Source organism: Dendrobates tinctorius, unplaced genomic scaffold (assembly GCF_039654945.1).
Source record: "Dendrobates tinctorius isolate UK_male_01 unplaced genomic scaffold, ASM3965494v1 ptg000041l, whole genome shotgun sequence".
NCBI classification, from domain to species: Eukaryota; Metazoa; Chordata; class Amphibia; order Anura; family Dendrobatidae; genus Dendrobates; species Dendrobates tinctorius.
The window spans coordinates 2,765,379-2,791,280 of NW_027361709.1; the positions used below are offsets into that span (position 1 = coordinate 2,765,379).

Sequence of the window (25,902 nt, forward strand, 5' to 3'; positions counted from 1 at the left end):
ACGATCGATGACATCATCAGCGGGATCGGCCAGATCGTTAGGTCACTTATATTGTCGAATGACACTAAAACAACAAGATACCTGTTGCGACATTCCCCCGTATCTGGGTCACAGTCTCGCGCACAGTCACATGGTCGGCAGCCATTGTCTCCAAATCCCCAGTATCCCATCAAGCAGTGATCGCAGTATGGACCGGCCACACCGGGTTTGCAGTAACAGAAACCAGTTTTGGGGTTACATTTCCAATTTTTCTTCAGCACTTCATTTACAGAGCCGATAGCATTACAGGGACATTCTGTAATAAGTATGATGAGCGTTATAATACATATTGTTACAAAACAGAGCAGTATTATAGTAGTTATATTCTTGTACATAGGGGGCAGTATTATAGTAGTTATATTCTTGTACATAGGGGGCAGTATTATAGTAGTTATATTCTTGTACATAGAGGCAGTATTATAGTAGTTATATTCTTGTACATAGGAGCAGTATTATAGTAGTTATATTCTTGTATATAGTGGCAGTATTATAGTAGTTATATTCTTGTACATAGAGGCAGTATTATAGTAGTTATATTCTTGTACATAGGAGCAGTATTATAGTAGTTATATTCTTGTACATAGAGGCAGTATTATAGTAGTTATATTCTTGTACATAGGAGCAGTATTATAGTAGTTATATTCTTGTACATAGGAGCAGTATTATAGTAGTTATATTCTTGTACATAGGAGCAGTATTATAGTAGTTATATTCTTGTACATAGGAGCAGTACTATAGTAGTTATATTCTTGTACATAGGGGGCAGTATTATAGTAGTTATATTCTTGTACATAGGAGCAGTACTATAGTAGTTATATTCTTGTACATAGGGGGCAGTATTATAGTAGTTATATTCTTGTACATAGGAGCAGTACTATAGTAGTTATATTCTTGTACATAGGGGGCAGTATTATAGTAGTTATATTCTTGTACATAGGAGCAGTATTATAGTAGTTATATTCTTGTACATAGGAGCAGTATTATAGTAGATATATTCTTGTACATAGGAGCAGTATTATAGTAGTTATATTCTTGTACATAGAGGCAGTATTATAGTAGTTATATTCTTGTACATAGGAGCAGTATTATAGTAGTTATATTCTTGTACATAGAGGCAGTATTATAGTAGTTATATTCTTGTACATAGGAGCAGTATTATAGTAGTTATATTCTTGTACATAGGAGCAGTATTATAGTAGTTATATTCCTGTACATAGCAGTATTATAGTAGGTATATTCTTGTACATAGGGGATAGTATTATAGTAGTTATATTCTTGTATATAGGAGCAGTATTATAGTAGTTATATTCTTGTACATAGGGGGCAGTATTATAGTAGTTATATTCTTGTACGTAGGAGGCAGTATTATAGTAGTTATAGTCTTGTACGTAGGGGGCAGTATTATAGTAGTTATAGTCTTGTATGTAGGGGGCAGTATTATAGTAGTTATAGTCTTGTACGTAGGGGACAGTATTATAGTAGTTATAGTCTTGTACGTAGGGGACAGTATTATAGTAGTTATAGTCTTGTACATAGGAGCAGTATTCTAGTAGTTATATTCCTGTACATAGGAGCAGTATTATAGTAGGTTTATTCTTGTACATAGGAGGTATATTCTTGTACATAGGAGCAGTAGTATAGTAGATATATTCTTGTACATAGGGAGCAGTAGTATAGTAGATATATTCTTGTACATAGGGAGCAGTATTATAGTAGATATATTCTTGTACATAGGGAGCAGTATTATAGTAGATATATTTTGTACATAGGGAGCAGTATTATAGTAGTTATATTCTTGTACATAGGGGCAGTATTATAGTAGTTATATTCTTGTACATAGGAGCAGTATTATAGTTGGTATATTCTTGTATATAGGGGGCAGTATTATAGTAGATATATTCTTGTACATAGGGGCAGTATTATAGTAGATATATTCTTGTCCATAGGGAGCAGTATTATAGTAGATATATTCTTGTACATAGGGGCAGTATTATAGTCAGGGCTGTGGAGTCGGTAAGCCAAACCTGCGACTCCGACTCCTCAATTTCCCTTACACCGACTCCACGACTCCGACTCCCACACATATTGCTTATATTTAAGTGAAAAATTTATTGTAGTACAATGTGAACCTCAGACATTTAATCATTTTTATGATCCAATAATCAAGATATTTAGATAGAACAGAATATATATTGGTGTACTACCCGGTTTTCATTCTTTTTGGTACAGATAAGGTATGGATAGACAGATATGGATAAATGGATAGAGCAGATTTCTAATCTGCTTTTGCTATTGAAAACATTATCTATGAGCTCAAAAACCTTTCAGGTGATGCAATTTTTAAAAAAGATGATCAGCTTTTGCAGCTGAAAAACATATCCTCAAAAAACACAGGGAAAAACGCTGTGTGTGAATGTAGCCTTAGATCAGGAATATAACAGCCATTTATAGGACATTTCATAACTTTCCCAAACTCCTATGAAAAAATATTCAGCACATCCTGCATTGAATTACTGTACCCAATTTATTATATATTTTCGGAGTCGGTCCATTATATACCGACTCCAACTCCGACTCCACCAAAATGAGCTCAGACTCCGACTCCGACTCCACGACTCCGACTCCACAGCCCTGATTATAGTAGTTATATTCTTGTACATAGGGGCAGTATTATAGTAGATATATTCTTGTCCATAGGGAGCAGTATTATAGTAGTTATATTCTTGTACATAGAGGTCAGTATTATAGTAGTTATATTCTTGTACATAGGGGCAGTATTATAGTAGTTGTATCCTTATATAATTTTACATCAGATTGCATTCCACTGCACAACAATTACAGAGGAGATAGATTTTAAGCTGCGTCCCTTTAACTGAACCCTGGCATCTGGTTGGCTGAACATAATTCAGCTATTTAAATAGAACGGGTTTCTCCTCGCCCGCTCACAGCTGTGCTTTGCATACACAGGCACACCGGATTATGGGACTAGGAAAAAAAAGAGCCAAGATATAATTGAATGAGCACTGCTAATGCCCCAGATGTATCACAGAAGGAGACAGAGGCTTAGACGAACAATGGACGGGCATTACGGCCCCCGTGAAGAGTAATGCCCAGCTCCAAATGAATCATATCACACTATATCAAAACCCAGGAATCCGGTGTTATGTTGCAGCTGAAGGGCAGGTGTGTGTCGGGCGGACGGCCGCCTTTTATGCCCCTTTCTTTTGTGTCTGATACGCTGGGTACATGGCATCTCAACTGGCAGTTTTATGGACTTTTTTTTTTTTTTATTTAAATCACAAGATGTTGAGACAAATTGCTTATTAATGCATGAAGGCGCACACTCATCAAGCTTGTGTCTTAAAGGGGCTGTCTACAATAGATACCTCCGTGTCTCATCTTACCTAGTAGAGGTTGTCCGCCCACTAAAGACACAGTAGAAGTAACAATTGCACCACCATGGATGGCTCCGAGTTCAGGTGTCCTATAAGTAGCATGGAGCCGGTCTCTTCTTCTGGACTTACCTTTGCACACTAGGGGGGAGCTGATGGGCTCAGTGGGGTCCCGGTAATAGCCCACCCTGCATCTCTGGCAGCGGTGCCCTTCAGTATTGTGCTGGCAGTTTTCACAAACTCCTCCACTTTTCTTTCCAGAGGATACCCAGATGCCAGGATCAAAGTGACAGCTGACGGCATGATTGTGACAACGACAAACTACACATAGAGATAGGGGAGATATTACCGGAGATGTGACCATAGCCACAACCAAGACATGAAAGCTCCTCTGCATCCATCCATCCATCCATCAGTCTGTCCATCCATCTTATATCCATTCCTCTGTCCATTCAACCATCCATCTCATATCCATCCGTCTGTCCTTCCATCCATGCATCTGTCAATCCGTCCGTCCTTTAATCTGTCCATTCCTCCATCTAATATCCGTCTGTCTGTCCATCCATCCATCCAATATCCATCCAACCATGCATCTGTCAATACATCCGTCTGTCCATTCATCCATCCATCCATGCATCTGTCAATCCGTTCGTCCATTAATCTGTCCATCCATCCAATATCCATCCGTCTGTCCTTCCATCCGTCTGTCCATCTCATATCCATCCATCGGTCCGCCCATGCATCTGTCCATCTTGTATCCGTCCATCCGTTTGGCCATCTCATGTCCATCTATACGTCCATCTGTGCTGTGTATTTTCTTCACACTTACGTTTGCACTCGTTGGGGGCTCCAGTTTTCCCATCTCCAGGCCTCCATGGGACATCGTTGTACATTGGGGCGCACTTTTCACAGTGATCCCCTGCGGTGTGATGTTGGCACACACATTTCCCATGGCCCTGAAGAGATAAAATAAAAGTGCCATAGACTGATGCTACTCTTCATTATATTCACACATGAGCTGTGTATCTAATCCCATCATGTGGGACACTGTCTGCAGCGTTGGTGCATTTACCCCATCATGAGAAGCATGCAGCACTACAACCCCCATCATCAATTGTTACATTGCAGGTAACGTAGCAATGACTCGGTGCTGGTCATCCTCTGATGATGGAGATCTGGGAGCTATGGGCGGGCAGAATCTGGGTCAGGCCTGGATATGATAGGCCGCAGCCCCTCATTGTTCCTTTGTATCACATTGTTCTGTTGTTTTTAATGTGGGGAGCACAGCGGCTCCATGTGCAGAGGCAGCGCCCCCCAGCTGCGCCTGCTCAGCAGCTCATGTCACTGTCTGGGATGGTTTTTGGCACAGGACCCAGGCAGACTTTTTTCTCCTCCATCCAGCTTTTCTTTGAATTGCAGAGCTGCACCGTGCCTGGAGGTCACCAAGCCTGGCACGGCCTAGATCAGATAGTTTGGAAATTGCTGGGGATTATCAGGGTGAAGGCACAAGATGTTTGGACAGGAGATAACTACTGGAAACGGAGGAGGGTTATAGAAGGAATGTGCTAAATCCACTAAGAAATGTCTGTGTGCAAAAACAAGAGTCACCTCGGGTGACCTGGAGCTACTGGCCTGGAGCGGGCGATGGACCTGACCCCCTGCAGGGAACCAAGAGGAAAAGAGACAGCGAGGGAACCTGCAGAAAAGCCGGAGGGGTTCTGCGGGATCGGGGAGCAAATATATCAGAAGAAGCTGGTCACCAGGGACCGGGACACCAAACAGCGGGTCACCAGGGTCCGGGATACCAAACAGCGGGTCACCAGGGACCGGGTCACCAGACAGCGGGTCACCAGGGTCCAGGATACCAAACAGCGGGTCACCAGGGACCGGGTCACCAAACAGCGGGTCACCAGGGTCCGGGATACCAAACAGCGGGTCACCAGGGACCGGGTCACCAAACAGCGGGTCACCAGGGACCGGGTCACCAAACAGCGGGTCACCAGGGTCCGGGATACCAAACAGCGGGTCACCAGGGACCGGGTCACCAAACAGCGGGTCACCAGGACACCATATAGTAGGTCACCATGGACCCGGACCCCAAACAGTGGGTCATCAGGGACTGGGACACCAAACAGTGGATCATCAGGGACTGGGACTCCAAGCAGCTAGTCACCAGGGACTGGGACAGTAAACCACCAGAGTTATCCCAGTTTTTCATACATGACTTCACCCCAGGTTATATCAGAACGGTCCATTATAATATATTACTTTCCCTAACACAGGGTCCTTGTCCTTCCTTACACTGAGAGCCACATTGGTTATTATACTTGGGGCTAATGCACCAAACTGGCAGACAGCCATGATGCACACATTGGGGGTTGCGAGCCTCAGGTTGGGGACCCCCTGCCCTAACACAATCAGCAGGAGACTATTCCAGCGTCAGATTACACACCCCACAAAGAGCAAGTCGCTCGCAGTTGGGGCTGTCAGTGTCTGTGCATTAACTATTTGCTGAACCTGGGATTGCGGGGGCTATGGTTAGGGCTGGGTCACATCCCTGTTGGAGCGCTGCCAGTTGAGAGAGATGCGTGGGGTGAAGGGGTTAGTTGATCCGGCCACACCTTCACTGTGGAGGTCAGGTTGTGCCAGCATCCCCCCCAGGGCCTCATGTAGTGGCAGACTCAGACAGAATGGGCCCCTGTGCAAGAATATATGGGCCCTGTGCAGTCCAATATCTCATAATGCCCAATTCCACTTGCTTTGGAGCTGGATGTGGCCCCCTGACCTCCTGTGCGGCTGCACCAATTATATTTCCACCCGTGGCCTCATGACACTGGATACTGGTCCCCGAGACACCGGACAATTTTAGCATAAATGTACTCCAGTCCCCAGGAGTAATATTATGGACGTCTAAAGCTTTGAGCACATTTTAGCAGAACGTGTAACTTTTCAACGTAAAAAGTAGCAAAAAAAGAAAATAAAGAGCATTTTTGATTTGGCGCAAGGTTTGTGACCTATGTGCTCCTGTTGGATAACTTTGGAGCAGAAGAATAAATATCAACGGAAAACACAAGATTAAAAAAAAAAAAAGAAAAGTGACCAAGTAAAAATTGCAAACTTTGTATTTCAAGTTTTCTCTGAGCTCTGATTGCTGTCATTGAATGGACCATTGTTTACAACAACCAGAAGGTGAGGCTTACAACTGTCAGTGCTGAGGGTTTGCTACAATTGCATCCAGCCCGGACAGTCCTATGTGAGCGAAATACTTGGCACAGAATTTTAGTTTGCTGTTATTTATCAGAACATATCAGCGCAGGTAAAATGTAATCTGGAGTCGGAGAATGCTCTACTCTGGATACATTGCAGCAAATCCACAGCTATAAGTAGTGTTAGGTCAGGATGGGGGTTCAGCCTCTTCATGTTAAAAAAAAAAATGTAATGATTTACTTTCAGCAAGCAGAGGTCTTGAAAATGGGGTTAAATGGACATGCAAAGTACATCTACAGCAGAACAAATCACTATTCTGTACAGTGTATCGGTGCAGGGAAAATATATCCCCTTTGGCTGTGCGCACACGGTGCGTTTTTTAAATGCAGATTTGTCACAAAACCTGAAGGGTTTCCTGATGTCAGCAAAGTGAATGGGCATCCTGAAGTCTCGTGCACACGCTGCATTTTTGTGACCTGTAGATTTAAATCTGTGCCTATGTTCACACAATGCATTTTTTTATGCTTTTTTTTTTTTTTTCCCCACAGGCAAAATCTGCTCTTTTGGCAGTAGGAAACTTGCTTACAAAAAAAAAAAGCAGGTTTTGCTTAGTTTTTGTTGCATTTTGTTTGCTGCTGTGTCTTATTCCGGTCATTGACAAGTAGCAGAGGTCTTAAAAATGAGGAAAATTGGATGCACAAAAATAATAAAAAGAGACCGGTAAAGCAGAAGTACACGGACTAATGTCTGTACAGTCATGCACTTCTATTTGCTCTTCCAGCTCTGCAGAAAGCAGGGTGACAATCCCTATGGGCAATGTAATGTCTGACAACTCTGAAAGCCGAGCAGCACCTGTTCCATTGAGAGGAGGATGAGCTGCCTGCTCTGCCCCTTTACTCACCGCAGCCTGGAAGCTGCCTGCTCTGCCCCTTTACTCACCGCAGCCTGGAAGCTGCCTGCTCTGCCCCTTTACTCACCGCAGCCTGGAAGCTGCCTGCTCTGCCCCTTTACTCACCGCAGCCTGGGAGCTGCCTGCTCTGCCCCCTTACTCACCGCAGCCTGGGAGCTGCCTGCTCTGCCCCTTTACTCACCGCAGCCTGGGAGCTGCCTGCTCTGCCCCTTTACTCACCGCAGCCTGGGAGCTGCCTGCTCTGCCCCTTTACTCACCGCAGCCTGGAAGCTGCCTGCTCTGCCCCTTTACTCACCGCAGCCTGGAAGCTGCCTGCTCTGCCCCTTTACTCACCGCAGCCTGGAAGCTGCCTGCTCTGCCCCTTTACTCACCGCAGCCTGGAAGCTGCCTGCTCTGCCCCTTTACTCACCGCAGCCTGGAAGCTGCCTGCTCTGCCCCTTTACTCACCGCAGCCTGGGAGCTGCCTGCTCTGCCCCCTTACTCACCGCAGCCTGGGAGCTGCCTGCTCTGCCCCTTTACTCACCGCAGCCTGGGAGCTGCCTGCTCTGCCCCTTTACTCACCGCAGCCTCTGCGCCAGGCACGCTCCCCGCCTGCTCACACGCCTCCGCATGTCCATTGCAGAAACAGCTTCCACGTACGATCAGGTCATAAATGGCGTAGTAAGCGAATCTTTGGGGCTTCTCCTGTAATCCGGGCACAGCCTGACACGGACAGTCCTGTCTCTTTAAGAGCAGAAGTCTCAGGTTAGTGATCTTCAGCAGGTCTTGTGCCTGAGGACTGTACGGATCCTCAATTCTATTAGCCGGATTTAAGGCTCGAAATATCACCTGGAAGCAAGAGGGGGTGCAAACACAAAGGTACAATAATTACATGTGATACATTTTTGGGTGTATCAGTAAATCTTCATATGGGAGAAATAGATGCCTCTGTATCGTGTTAGCCCATAGATAGAAAAATATTCTCTCCTCAGTGGTTGATACCTTTCAATGTCTAACTGAAAAGATGGTAACAAATAGCAGCACCGGAATGAAGGTGTCATGGATTTATTGTCCTTCTACATCAGCCATGGAATGTGTCCTCAGACCTTGTGGGGGCATCACAGCCATGGACCAGACCCCAAGCACAGGACAATAAACCTTTCACACTCCTTACCTATGAACTGTTCCAATATTTATGGGCACAGCTGTTTCTCCCCTTCCCACAGTGATAGTTCTGCTTCTCGTCACTTGTCTTATCTATCGCGTTATTCCTGTGTCCTGTTGTGTATAAATATGTGACTCTTCAGATTTTCGGTTATTTTATGCCTGATGAAGACACCTGAGGAGTCCGGAAACCTGTTTGTTACCATCTTTTTAGTTCGCCATTAACATGTTACCACCACTGAGGTCTGTACAGTGTCAGACTGAAGGACATGGGGCCAACCAGAGGATTTGATTCTGAAGGCCCTTCTTTCTCCCCCACTCAAAGGGCCAATAATAGCTGCATGGTTTGCACTATGAACGCTCCTGAAGAAGAAGTCAGGGCCCACCGGAGGATTCTCCGGTTCCCTGGTGGGCCAGTCCAACCCTGGGTCTGTAGTGTATTATAGGAGCCAGATGAGGAGACATCCGCCATGTGGCATCCTGAAGAATTCTGAATGCAGCTCTTGGACTAGATTCACACGTTGCTGCCATGATGCGTTTTTTTGCCTCAACGTGACAAAAGGAAACTGTTTTCCTGCAATTTCCAGCAATCACAGCAAAAAACACTGATGAGAAAACTGCCCTGCAGCCGCAACGTGAGAACGCAGACATAATGTGACTTACAAAACATATTACAGACTAAGGCAGTGCTATATATTGTGTAATTACAGGAACTCGGCTGAGGTAGTGGCATTCAGCAGAATTTTGAATGCAGCTCTGGATGTGAGTGCAGACATACTGCAGGGGAAGGCAGTGCCATATATTGTGTATCCGGGATAATAAGGATAACTGAGGCTTATTCATGGCAGCACATCGCACTGGCGCTGTGTTGTGACTGCACATGTGGCGTGAGCTGCGTCACAGTATTCATGCCCGGTCAACTGTCATGAACGTTTCTAATAACCTCCCTCATCCCCAGCAGTGACAGTCCGATGTCCCAGCCCCCCACTGTTTAGGAGATGCTCACCCCGCTGTGCCACAAAAATGCTCTATTCTATTGCAGCAGTCGGGAAGAAATGGAATTTCAGTGCCGCTGACACAAGTGTGTCTACCCCTCTACTGATGGGCAGTGCCTGGGACCCCCGTGGTTCTGTTATGAGGCAGGGGGGCAGATGTGCTCCTCTGTGCAATTAACCCTTTGTTTAATGAGAAGTTCCTTTCCAGAGTCAAAAAGGTTAAAATTGCTGAAAGAGCAATAGACTGAATGTAACTCAAACATATTAACAGTAATTACCATAAATAATATTGGCACAAGCTATGAGCCCCCCCCCCATTACAGGTGCTGCCATCCTGCATTCATATCATTGCCCAACATAACAGAGGCGTAACACCTAACCACTGGGTATATTTAATTTTGCTCATTTTAAAATGACCCAAACTTTAGTGCTAATTAACTTTATAACAGATTTATTACTCATGAAACTTGATTTTACAGTTACATAGTTCAAAATCCCCTGCATAAACCGAGGCGTATAACACAATTCAAGCCACCAATTAAAGATAAAATTCTGTCTGCAGCCACCACTAGGGGGAGCTCCCTGTATACAGAGATACATGATAAGATCCTGTCTGCAGCCTCCACTAGGGGGAGCTCCCTGTATACAGAGATACATGATAAGATCCTGTCTGCAGCCACCACTAGGGGGGACTCCCTGTATACAGAGATACATGATAAGATCCTGTCTGCAGCCACCACTAGGGGGAGCTCCCTGTATATAGAGATACATGATGAGATTCTGTCTGCAGCCACCACTAGGGGGAGCTCCCTGCATACAGAGATACATGATGAGATCCTGTCTGCAGCCACCACTAGGGGGAGCTCCCTGTATACAGAGATACATGATAAGATCCTGTCTGCAATCACCACTAGAGGGAGCTCCCTGTATACAGAGATACATGATAAGATCCTGTCTGCAGCCACCACTAGGGGGAGCTCCCTGTATACAGAGATACATGATAAGATCCTGTCTGCAGCCACTACTAGGGGGAGCTCCCTGCATACAGAGATACATGATAAGATCCTGTCTGCAGCCACCACTCTTGGAGACCTGATGCGGACATCGCTGCAATTATTATTAGAATTTTGTAAATTTACTGTACTATTACAATACCGCAAAATCAATCAGCTTTTATATTTGAGTCGTCATAGAGGAACATATATAAATATCAAATACCCATTATTTCTTGATTGTATCAGAATATACACAAGTGCTTCTCCCAAAATTAGAATATCATCAAAAAGTGAATTTATTTCAGTTCTTCAATACAAACAGTGACTCTCCTCTATTCTATAGAGTCATTACACACAGAGTGATCTATTTCACGTGTTTATTTCTGTTACTGTTAATGATTACGGCTTACAGCCAATGAAAACCCAAAAGTCATTATCTCAGTAAATTAGAATACTTTATAACACCAGCTGGAAAAATGATTGTAAAATCTGAAATGTTGTCCTACTGAAATGTATGATCAATAAATGCACTCAGTACTTGGTCGGGCTCCTTATGCATCAATTACTGCATCAATGCGGCGTGGCATGGAGGTGATCAGCCTGTGGCAGTGCTGAGGGGTTATGGAAGACCAGGTTGCTTTGATAGCAGCCTTCAGCTCGTCTGCATTGTTGGGTCTGGTGTCTCTCGTCTTCCTCTTGACAATAACCCATAGATTCTCTATGGGGTTAAGGTCAGGCGAGTTTGCTGCCAATCAAGCCCAGTGATACTGTTGTGTGTACTCCAGGTGTTGGTACTTTTGGCAGTGTGGACAGGGGCCAAGTCCTGCTGGAGAATGACATTTCCATCTCCATAAAGCTTGTCGGCAGAGGGAAGCATGAAGAGCTCCAAAATGTCCTGGTAGATGGCTGCGCTGACTTTAGTCTTGATAAAACACCGTGGACCTACACCAGCAGATGACATGGCTCCCCAAACCATCACTGATGGTGGAGACTTCACACTAGACCTCCAGCAGCTTGGATTGTGGCCTCTCCACTCTTCCTCCAGACTCTGGGACCGCGATTTCCAAATAAAATGCAAAATTTACTTTCATCTGAAAACAACACCTTGGACCACTGACAACAGTCCAGCTCTTTTTCTCCTTGGCCCAGGTAAGACGCTTCTGGCGTTGTCTATTGGTCATGAGTGGCTGACACAAGGAATGTGACACTTGTAGCCCATGTCCTGGATACGTCTGTGTGTGGTGTGAAGCAATGACTCCAGCAGCAGTCCGCTCCTTGTGAATCTCCCCCACATTACTGAATGGCCTTTCTTAACAATCCTTTCCAGGCTGCGGTTATCCCGGTTGCTTGTGCACATTTTTCTACCACACTTTTTCCTTCCACTCCACTTTCCATTAATATTCTTGGATACAGCACTCTGTGAACAGCCGGCTTCTTTAGCAATGACCGTTTGTGGCTTCCCCTCCTTGTGGAGTGTGTCAGTGACTGCCTTCTGGACATCTGTCAGGTCAGCAGTCTTTCCCATGATTGTGGAGCTACTGAAACAGGCTAAGTTACCATTATAAACGCTTAGGAAGACTTTACAGGTGTTTATTAATTATTCTAATTTACTGAGATAATGACTTTTGGGTTTTCATTGGCTGTAATCCATAATCATCAACATTACCAGAAATAAACCCGTGACATAGATCACTCTGTGTGTAATGACTCTATAGAATATAGGAGAGTCACTTTTTGTATTGAAGTGGGTCGCCCTCCCAGGGCTGTGGGGTACCCGGTACCGGGCCGGTGTCGGCGGGATGTGTCACAGCAGCGGTGACCCGGTCCGTGGCCCTGGGCGCCCTAGTAATGGGGGAATTGAAATGGTGGAATGTAGTTGATTAAATGAATAGTTGGTGACGCCACCTGTGGTGTTCGGCAAGTGAGATGTTAAGCCGACGCTGCATGCAGATCCACTGGGACTGATGGTATGGAGCAGCAAAGATGTAAAAGCTCCCCACAGGTGAAGCTGTAGTCCCAGGGCAGTGTAGATGTGGCTGGCACGGGGATGTAGCAGTGCAGGAAGGGTAGGAAGCAGACAGACACAGCGGGATGCAATTTCTGTACCTTTACTTGATAACTGCAGTCCAGGGTCCTGATTACAGATGGTACCGGAGCAGGCTAGCCTGGAAGCAGCTCAGGGATGCTCTCTCAGCAGATGGGCTGTGCAGTCTCCTTCTTAGCGCTTGTTTGAGTGTAGTACTCCTAGTACTGAGTTACACTGAAGTTCCTCCTAGATCTCTTCTACTAGCACTCCTCGTATGGCAGACAGCTGTAGCCGCTATTCCTCTCTTGGCTCACTCCGTGCTGTTGTGCCTCCGAGTCTTAGATGGGGGTAGGGCATTTACAGCCTCCTACTCCTCTGGTGTCTGTTGCAGGACCATTAGTATCCGTACAACCGTGGAGACCAGGCTCCAGTTCATGCGCTCTCACTGGAGATGAGCCTTTCCTCTCCGCTCGATCTCTGTGCTTCTTCCTCACGTCTGCACACTTCACCCTCCTCACGCTAACTGACCACTCCTTCCTCTTGGCCCTCAGAGAGCACTCCTCCCTTCAATTCCAGTTCAGAACCCCCCCCTGCTGGCCTGGAGTGGAACTGTGTTGCATGTACAGGTTAACTGCGAGAGAGACCCTTCACTGCTTCCAAGCCTGGCATTACCGTCCCTGGAGGAAGGCAAAGCCACTGTGGCGGCCATACTCCTGGGGGCGCCACAGAAGAACTGAAATAAATTCACTTGTTGATGATATTCTAATTTTGGGAGATGCACCTGTATTTACAGACAGATTGAGGCTACAGGGATTGACACTTGGGGTGGACTTATGTCCTACACAGACTAGGTTGATTATTTTGGAATATGGCCATTTTTAAATGGTTTTAATTATCGTTTTTGACTCGTTATATCATTAATAATACAAACTATTTTAACCCCTTCCTGACATCCGATGCACTATCCCGTCCATGGGACCCGGGCCCCTATGCCCATGGACGGGATAGTACGTCTACCGCGATCAGCGGCGCCCACTTGGTGAGCGCCGCTGATTGCGGCCGGGTGTCAGCTGATTATCACAGCTGACACCCGGCACAATGTGTCAGGGGCGGTCACGGACCGCCCCCGACACGTTAACCCCTTGCACACCGCGATCAAACATGATCGCGGTGTACCAGGGGTTAAAGGGAAGCATCGGCTCCCTCCGTGCTTCCTTGAGCCCCCCACGGCAGCGCAATGTGCAGCGCTGCTGTGGGGGGCTCCTTTCCTGCAGGCCCCCGAATCCAAGAAGGCGACGGGGGCCTTCGGGGGCCTGCAGGAAGCTGGCTTCCTCAGTGCCTGCAAAGCGCAGGCATGAGGAAGCCTTCTGCACTGCCTGTGACAGATCGCTGATCTGTCACAGTGATCTGTGATGTGACAGATCAGCGATCTGTCACAGGACAGTGATGTCCCACCTGGGACTATGTAATAAAATTAAAAAAAAGTAAAAAAAAAAGTGTTAAAATAATTTAAAAAAAAAAAAAAATCGCCAAATAAATTAGAAAAAAAAAAAAAATATTCCCCCAATAAATCCATTTTTTGGAAAAAACAAAAACAAAATAAAGTACACATATTAGGTATCGCCGCGTCCGTAACGACCCGCCCTATAAAACTGTCCCATTAGTTAACCCCTTTAGCGAACCCCTTAAAAAATAAAAAACGAAGCAAAAAATAATGATTTGTTATCATACCGCCAATCAAAAAGTGTAATAACGCGCGATCAAAAAGACGCATATAAATATCCATGGTATCGCTGAAAACGTCATCTTGTCCTGCAAAAAACGAGCCGCCATACAGCATCATCAGTGAAAAAATAAAAAAGTTATAGCTCACAGAATAAAGCGATGCAAAAATAATTATTTTTTATATAAAATAGTTTTCATTGCATAAAACCGACAAAACATAAAAAAACGACCTAAATGAGGTATCGCTGTAACCGTACTGACCCGAAGAATAAAACCACTTTATCAACTTTACCGCACGCGGAACAGTGTAAACGCACCCCCGCAAAAGAAATTCATGAAACGCTGGTTTTTGTTCATTCTGCGTCCCAAAAATCGGAATAAAAAGTGATCAAAAAATGTCACGTGCCTGAAAATGGTACCAATAAAAACGTCAACTCGTCCCGCAAAAAATAAGACCTCACATGACTCGGTGGGTCAAAATATGGAAAAATTATAGCTCTCAATATGTGGTGATGCAAAAACTATTTTTACAATAAAAAGCGTCTTTGCGTATGACAGCTGCCAAACATAAAAACCGCCATAAATAGTAAATCAAACCCCCCGTTATCACCCCATTAGTTAGGGAAAAATAATAAAATTAAAAAAAATGTATTTATTTCCATTTTCCCGCTAGGGTTAGGTCCAGGGCTAGGGTTAGGGCTAGGGTTAGGGCTGAGATTAGGGTTAGGGGTGTGTTGAGGTTAGGGTTGGAGTTATAATTGGGGGTTTCCACTGTTTGGGCACATCAGGTGCTCTCCAAATGCAACATGGCGTCTGATCTCAATTCCAGCCAATTCTGAGTTGAAAAAGTCAAATGGTGCTCCTTCCCTTCCAAGCTCTGCCATGCGCCCAAACAGTGTTTTACCCCCACATATGGGGTATCAGCATACTCAGGACAAATTGCAAAACAATTTTTGGGGTCCAATTTCTCCTGTTACCCTTTGGAAAATAAAAAATTGGGGGCAAAAATATCATTTTTGTGGAAAAAAATGATTTTTTTATTTTCATGTCCGAGCGTTATAAACTTCTGTGAAGCACTTGGGGGTTCAAAGTGCTCACCACACATCTAGATAAGTTCCGTGGGGGGCCTAGTGTCCAAAATGGGGTCACTTGTGGGGAGTTTCAATAGTTTAGGTACATCAGGGGCTCTCCAAACGCACATGACACCCGCAGACCATTCCATCAAAGTCTGCATTCCAAAACGTCACTGCTTCCCTTCCGAGCCCCGCCGTGTGTCCATACAGTAGTTTTCTCCCACATATGGGGTGTCAGCGTACTCATGACAAATTGGACAACAACTTTTGGGGTCCAATTTCTCCTGTTACCCTTGGGAAAAAGAAAAAATTGGGGACTAATTGATCATGTTTGTGGAAAAAATACGATTTTTTTATTTTCATGCCCAGGCATTATAAACTTCTGTGAAGCCCTTGGGGGTTCAAAGTGCTCACCACACATCTAGATAAGTTCCTTAGGGGGTCTCGTTTCCAAAAGTGGGTCATTTGTGGGGGGTTTCCACTGTTTAGGTACATTAGGGGCTCTCCAAAGGCAACATGACACCCGCAGACCATTCCATCAAAGTCTGCATTCCAAAACGTCACTACTTCCCTTCCGAGCCCCGAAGTGTGCCCATACAGTAGTTTTCTCCCACATATGGGGTATCAGCATACTCAGGACAAATTGGACAACAACTTTTGGGGTCCAATTTCTCCTGGTACCCTTGGGAAAATAAAAAAAAATGGTGACTAAAAGATCATGTTTGTGGAAAAAATACAAATTTTTTATTTTCACGCCCGAGCGTTATAAACTTCTGTGAAGCACTGGGGGGTTCAAAGTGCTCACCACACATCTAGATAAGCTCCTTGGGGGGTCTAGTTTACAAAATGGTGTCATTTGTGGTGGGTTTCCACTGTTTAGGTACATCAGGGGTTTTCCCATCGCGACATGGTGTCCGATCTCAATTCCAGCCAAAAACGTCAAATGGCGCTGCTTCCCTTCCAAGCTCTGCCATGCGCCCAAATAGTGGTTTACCCCCACATGTTGGGTATCAGCGTACTCAGGACAAATTGCACAATAACTATTAGGGTCCTGTTACCCTTGGAAAAATAAGAATTGAGGGTGAAAAGATCATTTTTGTGGAAAAAATATGATTTTTTAATTGTACGGCTGTATGTTATAAACTTCTGTGAAGCCCTTGGGGGTTCAAAGTTCTCACCACACATCTAGATAAGTTCCTTGGGGGTCTAGTTTTCAAAATGGTGTCATTTGTGGGGGGTTTCCACTGTTTTGGTACATCAGGGGTTTTCCAATCGCTACATGATGTCCGATCTCAATTCCAGCCAAAAACGTCAAATGGCGCTGCTTACCTTCCGAGCTCTGCCATGCGCCCAAATAGTGGTTTACCCCCACATGTGGGGTATCAGCGTACTCAGAACAAATTGCACAATAAGTTTTATGGTCCGGTTACCCTTGGGAAAATAAAAATTGGGGTGAAAAGATTATTTTTGTGGAAAAAATATGATTTTTTAATTGTACTGCTGTACGTTATAAACTTCTGTAAAGCCCTTGTGGGTTCAAAGTTCTCACCACATATCTAGATAAGTTCCTTGGGGGGTCTAGTTTCCAAAATGGGGACATTTGTAGGGGGTTTCCACTGTTTAGGTACATCAGGGACTCTCCAAACATGACATGGCGTCCGATCTGAATTCCAGCCAATTTTGCATTGAAAAAGTCAAACGGCGCTCCTTCCATTCTGAGCTCTGCCATGCGCCGAAACAGTCGTTCCCCCCCACATATCAGGTATCAGCGTACTCAGGACAAATTGCACAATAACTTTTGCAGTCCAATTTCTCCTGTTACCCTTGGTAAAATAAAAAAAATTGAACCTGAAGTATTTTTTTTGTGAAAAAAAGTTAGATTTTCAAAAAAAGTTAGATATTCAAAAAAATTCCTGTGACGCACCTAAAGGGTTAATAAACTTCTTTAATGTGGTTTTGAGCACCTTAAGGGGTGCAGTTTTTAGAATGGTGTCACTTTTGGGTATTTTCTATCATATAGACCCCTCAAAGTGGCTTCAAATGTGATGTGGTCCTAAAAATAAAATGGTGTTGTAAAAATGAGAAATCGCTGGTCAACTTTTAACCCTTATAACTTCCTAACAAAAAAAAATTTTGGTTCCAAAATTGTGCTGATGTAAAGCAAACATGTGGGAAATGTTAGTTATCAAGTTTTTTGTGTGCCGTATCTCTGTGATTTAAGGGCATAAAAATTCAAAGTTGGAAAATTGCGAAATTTTCGCCAAATTTCCGTTTTTCTCACAAATAAATGCAAGTTATTTGAATTAAATTTTACCAGTATCATGAAGTACAATATGTCACGAGAAAACAATGTCAGAATCACCGGGATCCATGGAAGCGTTCCAGAGTTATGACCTCATAAAGGTACAGTGGTCAGAATTGTAAAAATTGGCCCGGTCATGAACGTGCAAACCACCCTTGGGGGTGAAGGGGTTAAGGTGCTCACTATTGTATACATACCTCTTTTTTCTTTCACTTATATTTTGACATTGCAGCAATGGCGCTGCTACGTGATAGGAGTATCTGTTATTTTTTGTTTACATTGGGGAATATCACAAACTGGTTGTCCGAGTTGTTAACAGATCAGCTCCCACTGGTGGTGACTGTAGGCAGCAAAAGTTTTGGAGATTGGTGCTCTAGTTTAAAAATACATTAGGAAATCTCTCAGGGCAGAAAATGAATGATCCTAAAATGTATTTCTAAATCATATTGATTCTTTTGCTCCTCCGTCCTCCCTGGAAACTGTGGAGGAAAAACTGATCTCATCACCAACGCACGAGATTTGGCCACTGTTCGAGATGAAACAAAGCAGAATAATCTCATGAATAAAGTCAGACAAGTGAGCGCCTCGTACAGCAGCAATGAATATGTCTGCCTGACGGATCCAGCAATGTAGAGTATGGGGGGTAACAAACTGTGCAACTAAAAGTCACTGCCTTGTGCTCCATGTGTCATGTCCCTGTACACCTGAGTGTCAGTGTCGTCATCCTGAACCCCGAGTGTCAGCGTCGTCATCCTGTACCTCGAGTGTCAGCATCGTCACCCTGTACCCCCCCCGAGTGTCAGCGTCATCATCCTGTACCCCCCGAGTGTCAGCGTCGTCATCATCCTGTACCCCCCGAGTGTCAGCGTCGTCATCCTGTACCCCCCCCGTGTCAGCGTCATTATCCTGTACCCCCCCCCCGAGTGTCAGCGTCATTATCCTGTACCCCCCCCGAGTGTCAGCGTGATTATCCTGTACCCCCCCCCCCCGAGTGTCAGCGTCATTATCCTGTACCCCCCCCCCCGAGTGTCAGCGTCATTATCCTGTACCCCCCCCCCCGAGTGTCAGCGTCATTATCCTGTACCCCCCCCCCCCCGAGTGTCAGCGTCATTATCCTGTACCCCCCCCCCCGAGTGTCAGCGTCATTATCCTGTACCCCCAGTATCAGTGTCGTTATCCTGGACCCCGAGTGTCAGTGTCGTTATCCTGTACCCCGAGTGTCAGCGTCATTATCCTGGACCCCGAGTGTCAGCGTCATTATCCTGGACCCCAAGGCAGTGGTGTCTGGTCGACAATATTATAAAATGTGAAATGATAAGTTGCTTTGGTTGTTTTTGGAGCGTTTTCACACTTGGGCCGTCGCTCACCTCTCCTCTTGTGCAGGGCCAGGCGGCTGAGTACCGTGAAGTGCACATTGACCCCTCCTCATTCAGGTCGTCCTGGAGGCTGAAAGTCGCTGTACAGTTAATAGCAAAATACTTGTAAGGTCTCCAAGTTTTCCCATGGTCAAACGACCTCTCCAGAACCATCGCTGCGGGCCGTGGGGACCTGAAGACCATGATGACGTGCGTCAAGTAAAACTCAGTCTCTAAGTCCAACCTGATCTCCTCCTTGAGGACACCCTGTGCCGACTGCCACCAGGTGCCCGGACTGGAGAAGACGTCGTCTGTCATGTGAGAGGGAAGGTGCGAGTTCTCCGGCTGGTTGATGCTACATTTTGTGCACTGGCTTTCGCTGCAGGAGATGTCTGTCCGCTGGTACCGAACCTCAGGGTAGGAGCAGTACAGTTCACTGACATTCTGGCCGCAGGTGGTGAGGGTGACCGGAGTCCGGCCGATAGCAAGGTTCCCAACCGGGGGGTTGCAGGAATGTCCATCACACCGGAGATGGTGGGACCTGGCTAGAGAGAAAAGAAAGACCGTGAGGCTTGCAGGTTTCCTCAATATTTGTTCCCATTTCTCACTATTTCCACTTCTCTGCTTGCTGTTAATAAATAGGGGATGGCCGGGGCCCCCGAGATCAGGACTTCAAAAGCCACAGAGTCTCGGAGAACGACATGCAGGACTTGACTGTATCGTGCTGCCAGGCTCTGATTCTTGCTGCTCGGGGTTCAGGCAGCATGAATTTAGGATCCATTTAAGTTTGCTACAACGTATCAGTCTGAAGATCAATCTGTTTCTATCAGTGGGATATGTAGGCCGGATACAAGTGTGATAAAACCCGAAAAATGAGAAGTATTTGGCCCATAACGATTTGCAAAATATTCCACACGTTTAGGCCTTAAGAAATCGTTTTTTTCTGGTATCAAAAATTAACTAAATTTGCCACAATGGGTACTCGTGAAAAAATATAAATTGCTATTTTTTGTGCTGTGCTTTACATGTTTTTAAAAAAAAAATATAGGTGGAAATTAGCAGTAAGGACCATGGCCAACCACGAGCAACAAATTTACGCTGATGTGCATCTGAAAACCAGTGGATATCATGGCTGCAATTTACACTAGCGCAGGTATAGATTTCATTATCTGGAATCTGGACGGGCTAAAGACTTCCAAAAGGTATGGAGAGGTGCCCAGCTAATAATACATTTGGCACATCCTACCTTACCAAGATTTTTTTGAGAATGACAAGAAAAACCCTTCACTTGGTAAATTGATCATTGGTTTTTCACCACTGCCACTTTGTTTTTTTCTGCAAGGACCGGAAGTGATGACATCCCAAACTTTTCGAAAGTTTTCAAACTTTTACACTACACAGTGATAAAGGGGATGTAAATATTACAGCAGCAATGACCATGCAAGGGACTGTGGTGATATAGGGTGATGTAGTCTCCTTTGCACGCAGGGCTTGTAATCATTTTCATTGAGTTTGGCCACAATCAGAGTTGTCCTCCCGCCTGGCACACAGACAATGAAGCGACCTCCGTTACCAGCACAGATCTTCAACAATTCATAAACTGCTGATGCCTGGGGAAGCGGCCTTATCTCTTTGGGAGCTGCTGTGGCATAACTGATTCCCTGATTACAGCTGCTGAACCGGATCCGTTTTCCAATAATCAGCATCCTGTCTCATAAGCCACGGAGCCGCTGCTGCATTAACCACATCTTACCCAACTGTTGGCATCACAGGAAGTAACTGGGAAAGATCCATAACAAAGAGTGTGGACTATGGACGCAAAATAGTTATCGACTACAGTAGAAGACTGTACATTGCAGCAAATATGACCCTCACAAACCTATTTTGGCCCCTAAATTAAAAATAGAATGTTTTATTGGATGACGTAGCGCAGTATTTCCTACGGGTAGAGAGGATCGAGACCATTTGCAGCCACAGCCATATTCTGTTGCCACCAAACAGGAGCCCTGCGAATCACATCCTACCTGCTGACATCCCCAGCGCCTATTCTGATTACTAGGCCCAGCGTGACATCATACATAATAATGCTGCAGTGGGTCTATGAATAAGAGCCACCGGCCATTCCGACAGGTAGGAGGAGGTTCGCAGGCCTTCGGTCCGGTGGGCACAGACTATTACTGTGGCTGCTGCACCGGGGAATGGATTCACTAATCTCTACTCATAGGCTGATGCACCGGCGGACATAGACAGAAAAGGGCCCCCATGCAAAAGCAATATTTGGAACCCTTGCTGCCCCATAGCTCATCATAATGCACATTTCCATATAATTTGGAGGTGGTAGTGGCCCCGTTACCTATTGGGCCGCTGGGCAGCTGCACAGGTTACACCAATGATATGTTCGCCCCATGGCTGATGTAAAAGTAAAAAAAAGTTTATGAATAAAGCAGAACTTCAATGTTTCCCTACACAAAGAAAGTCACTAGTGTCTGTCGTAATGATACCGGTCAGCAGCCTGCTTATTGATGGTTTCCAGCAGGCTGAATTTTCCTACACGTAAAAGAACAACTGAAAAAACAAAAGAGTAAAAACAAATGAAAAGATTTATGTTACTTGTCACACAATGAAACATTCTTCTACTTTTCCATTTCATTTTCAGGCCTCTGATAGCTGTCAGGGAAGTGAAAGCTTATTGTTTACATCCTAAATCGGTAAAGACCCCAGACATCTCACAGCTGAGGGTTTGTTACAAATGGATCTGACTGATGCATTTAACCTGCACTGATACATAGTAACAGAGGCCAAGTGCTGACACACGAGCAGATCTTGCAGCTCGTAACATCTGGCTCAGCATCGGACGGAAATCATGGAATCCGGGACTGCGGTCAGTCACTGTCGGTTCTGGCACATCAGGATGTTCTGTCCCTGCACAAGCGTCCAACTTCCGGTCACCCTGGGTGATCTTACATTAATATGTTAGGAAACCACTTAGAAGAGTTGTAAACTGATTTTCAGAATCCTTATTAGGTAATTGTCAGTAACTAGTGGTCCCTCATTTGGAGAGGAGAGCGCCTCTGTGGAGGACTCGCCACTTACACACATTACAAAGCCTAAATATTTCAATGTAAAATGTACAATGCTCCATGTCTCCTGTGGGGGGCGCTGCAGGGAAACTAAACGCCTGATCCTCCTCCAGACATAGGCATCCTTTATAACAGGCTGTATGTTGGCACGGATGAAGGAAACAAAACACTATCCTGCAGAGGGGACAGTTAACACAGCGCAGCACTATCGTTATATGTTTCCACAATCTGATCTTCATAGACAGTGCACATACATGCAAACCATTGTTCCCTGCTATTAATTATTCTGGCATAGAGGATGCTCCATGATGACTACTTGATTTTGATGATCTCCTCCAGTACTGAGGCATTTACATCTATAAGTTTGACTGATCTTAGTCCCTTGTCTTTCATAACCTCCTGCGCAGGAGCGGACACAGACAGAAAAGGGCCCCTGTGAAAGGACAGTATATGGGCCCTTTGGAGTCCAATAACTCAAAGCAGAATCCCACCTGCTTTGGGAGTGGAACTGAGCCCCCTTATCTCTTGGCGCCCTGTGTTCCTGCACAAGTTGCACCAATGGTATGTTCGCCCCAGCGCTATTATAAATTGCCAATATTAGCTGTACTGCGCCTTTAAAAAATGGTTTAAAAACAAAAAATAAATGATTAGCAAAATGCAATTGCCATTGATAGCAGTTACATTACGTTAATCAATCCCTGATATGAGCAGAGCCAGAAATATTGGAAACAATCCGTCATCTTCCAAGCTCTCAATGTGTCGTCCAAACATGTGCGAACTGGAAAAGCCAATTCCCTATAATCAGTAACCTATTACTGGAAACTGCACTGAGCTCTGTATTATAAGATAAATTACTTATCCTGAGTTACATCCTGTATTATACTCCAGAGCTGCACTCACTATTCTGCTGGTGCAGACACTGTGTACATACATTACTGATCCAGAGTTACATCCTGTATTATGCTCCAGAGCTGCACTCACTATTCTGCTGGTGCAGTCACTGTGTACATACATTACATTACTGATCCTGAGTTACATCCTGCATTATACCCCAGAGCTGCACTCACTATTCTGCTGGTGCAGTCACTGTGTACATACATTACTGTTATGAATGGGTCACCGAGGAGAAAAAACAAAACAAGCTAAGTCACAGAAAACCAGAGAGGTTGGTAACTATGCAGATTGCAGATCCCTGATCCTAACCACACAGCTAGCAGCAGCCGTGGAGCGTACCTACGATGGTCCTAGACGCTTTGTCACAGCCGGAGGACTAAATAAGCCTGAAGCAAGAAAAGGGGAAAACTAACTGCCCCAGAGCAGACTCCAAAAGGAAAGACAGCCCCCGCACATGTATTGACGGTGAAACAAGATGAAAGCACAAACACTGGCAGGAAAATAGGCTGAGCAAACGATGGGGCCCAAACTAACTAGAAAGGATAGGAAAGGAAAGACACTGTCTGCAAACTGCAAAAAAACCTACAAAAATAAAGTCCAACACTTCTGATAGAAAAATTAACCCTGAAGTCACTAGACTTCTCCCACTATATCAGCACACTGAAATATTCTGAGACAGAGAAAAAGAGGCCAATCTAATAAGGGACAAAAAGCAAATTGGCAAATACAGATAAATAAGAGTGGAAATTTAGCGCAGCCCCAGCCGGGGCTGGCTGACCACACAAAAAACTGAATAGACCAACAAAATCAAGAGTGAACATTAGCAGAAAAACTTAGCTTTAGATGACTGGAACAGAGCTAAAAACCGAGACCTGACAAGCCAGAAGGAATCACCAGCAACTGAATAGGGCGCCGGCTGTCTTAAATCCAGTCTGAGATTCCTGAGGTCCAATCGTCATCATTATCAGGTGGCAGATCTCTACTGATTAAATCAGCCTCACTACCTCCTGTTACCACCAGAGGGAGCCTGGAAGGAGAACTCACAACTGGTGGACCAGAAAATGAACTCACAACACATTACATTACTGATCCTGAGTTACATCCTGTATTATACTCCAGAGCTGCACTCACTATTCTGCTGGTGCAGTCACTGTGTACATACATTACATTACTGATCCTGTATTATACTCCAGAGCTGCACTCACTACTCTGCTGGTGCAGTCACTGTGTACATACATTACTGATCTTGAGTTACATCCTGTATTATACCCCAGAGCTGCACTCACTATTCTGCTGGTGCAGTCACTGTGTACATACATTACTGATCCTGAGTTACATCCTGTATTATACCCCAGAGCTGCACTCACTATTCTGCTGGTGCAGTCACTGTGTACATACAGTTGTGGCCAAAAGTATTGACACCCCTGCAATTTTGTCAGATAATACTCAGTTTCTTCCTGAAAATGATTGCAAACACAAATTCTTTGGTATTATTATCTTCATTTAATTTGTCTTAAATGAAAAAACACAAAAAGAATTGTCCTAAAGCCAAATTGGATATAATTCCACACCAAACATAAAAAGAGGGTGGACAAAAGTATTGGCACTGTTCGAAAAATCATGTGATGCTTCTCTAATTTGTGTAATTAACAGCACCTGTAACTTACCTGTGGCACCTAACAGGTGTTGGCAATAACTAAATCACACTTGCAGCCAGTTGACATGGATTAAAGTTGACTCAACCTCTGTCCTGTGTCCTTGTGTGTACCACATTGAGCATGGAAAAAAGAAAGAAGACCAAAGAACTGTCTGAGGACTTGAGAAACCAAATTGTGAGGAAGCATGAGCAATCTCAAGGCTACAAGTCCATCTCCAAAGACCTGAATGTTCCTGTGTCTACCGTGCACAGTGTCATCAAGAAGTGTAAAGCCCATGGCACTGTGGCTAACCTCCCTAGATGTGGACGGAAAAGAAAAATTGACAAGAGATTTCAACGCAAGATTGTGCAGATGTTGGATAAAGAACCTCGACTAAAATCCAAACAAGTTCAAGCTGCCCTGCAGTCCGAGGGTACAACAGTGTCAACCCGTACTATCAGTCAGCGTCTGAATGAAAAGGGACTGTATGGTAGGAGACCCAGGAAGACCCCACTTCTTACCCCGAGACATAAAAAAGCCAGGCTGGAGTTTGCCTAAACTTACCTGAAAAAGCCTAAAACGTTTTGGAAGAATGTTCTCTGGTCAGATGAGACAAAAGTAGAGCTTTTTGGGCAAAGGTATCAAAATAGAGTTTACAGGAGAAAAAAAAGAGGCAAAGAAAAGAACACGGTCCCTACAGTCAAACATGGCGGAGGTTCCCTGATGTTTTGGGGTTGCTTTGCTGCCTCTGGCACTGGACTGCTTGACCGTGTGCATGGCATTATGAAGTCAGAACACTACCAACAAATTTTGCAGCATAATATAGGGCCCAGTGTGAGAAAGCTGGGTCTCCCTCAGAGGTCATGGGTCTTCCAGCAGGACAATGACCCAAAACACACTTCAAAAAGCACTAGAAAATGGTTTGAGAGAAAGCGCTGGAGACTTCTAAGGTGGCCACCAATGAGTCCACACCTGAAACCCATAGAACACCTGTGGAGAGATCTAAAAATGGCAGTTTGGAGAAGGCACCCTTCAAATATCAGGGACCTGGAGCAGTTTGCCAAAGAAGAATGGTCTAAAATTCCAGTAGAGCATTGTAAGAAACTCATTGATGGTTACCGGAAGCGGT

General features: G+C 44.9%; 1 protein-coding gene across 2 annotated transcripts in view; it reads right to left on the minus strand.

The window, feature by feature from the left end:
* LOC141088808 (netrin-4-like) overlaps positions 1–25,902 on the minus strand; it is a 32,601-nt gene that overhangs the window by 5,158 nt on the left and 1,541 nt on the right. The window contains exons 2-6 of one of the 2 annotated variants that reach the window (XM_073575001.1): positions 19,175–19,707; positions 8,110–8,376; positions 4,261–4,387; positions 3,564–3,752; positions 82–295 (exon numbers count right to left, since the gene is read on the minus strand). In XM_073575001.1, coding sequence (XP_073431102.1) covers positions 82–295; positions 3,564–3,752; positions 4,261–4,387; positions 8,110–8,376; positions 19,175–19,707 — 1,330 coding nt within the window. The remainder of the gene's footprint in view (positions 1–81; positions 296–3,563; positions 3,753–4,260; positions 4,388–8,109; positions 8,377–19,174; positions 19,708–25,902) is intronic. The other variant, XM_073575002.1, reaches the window with a different exon arrangement.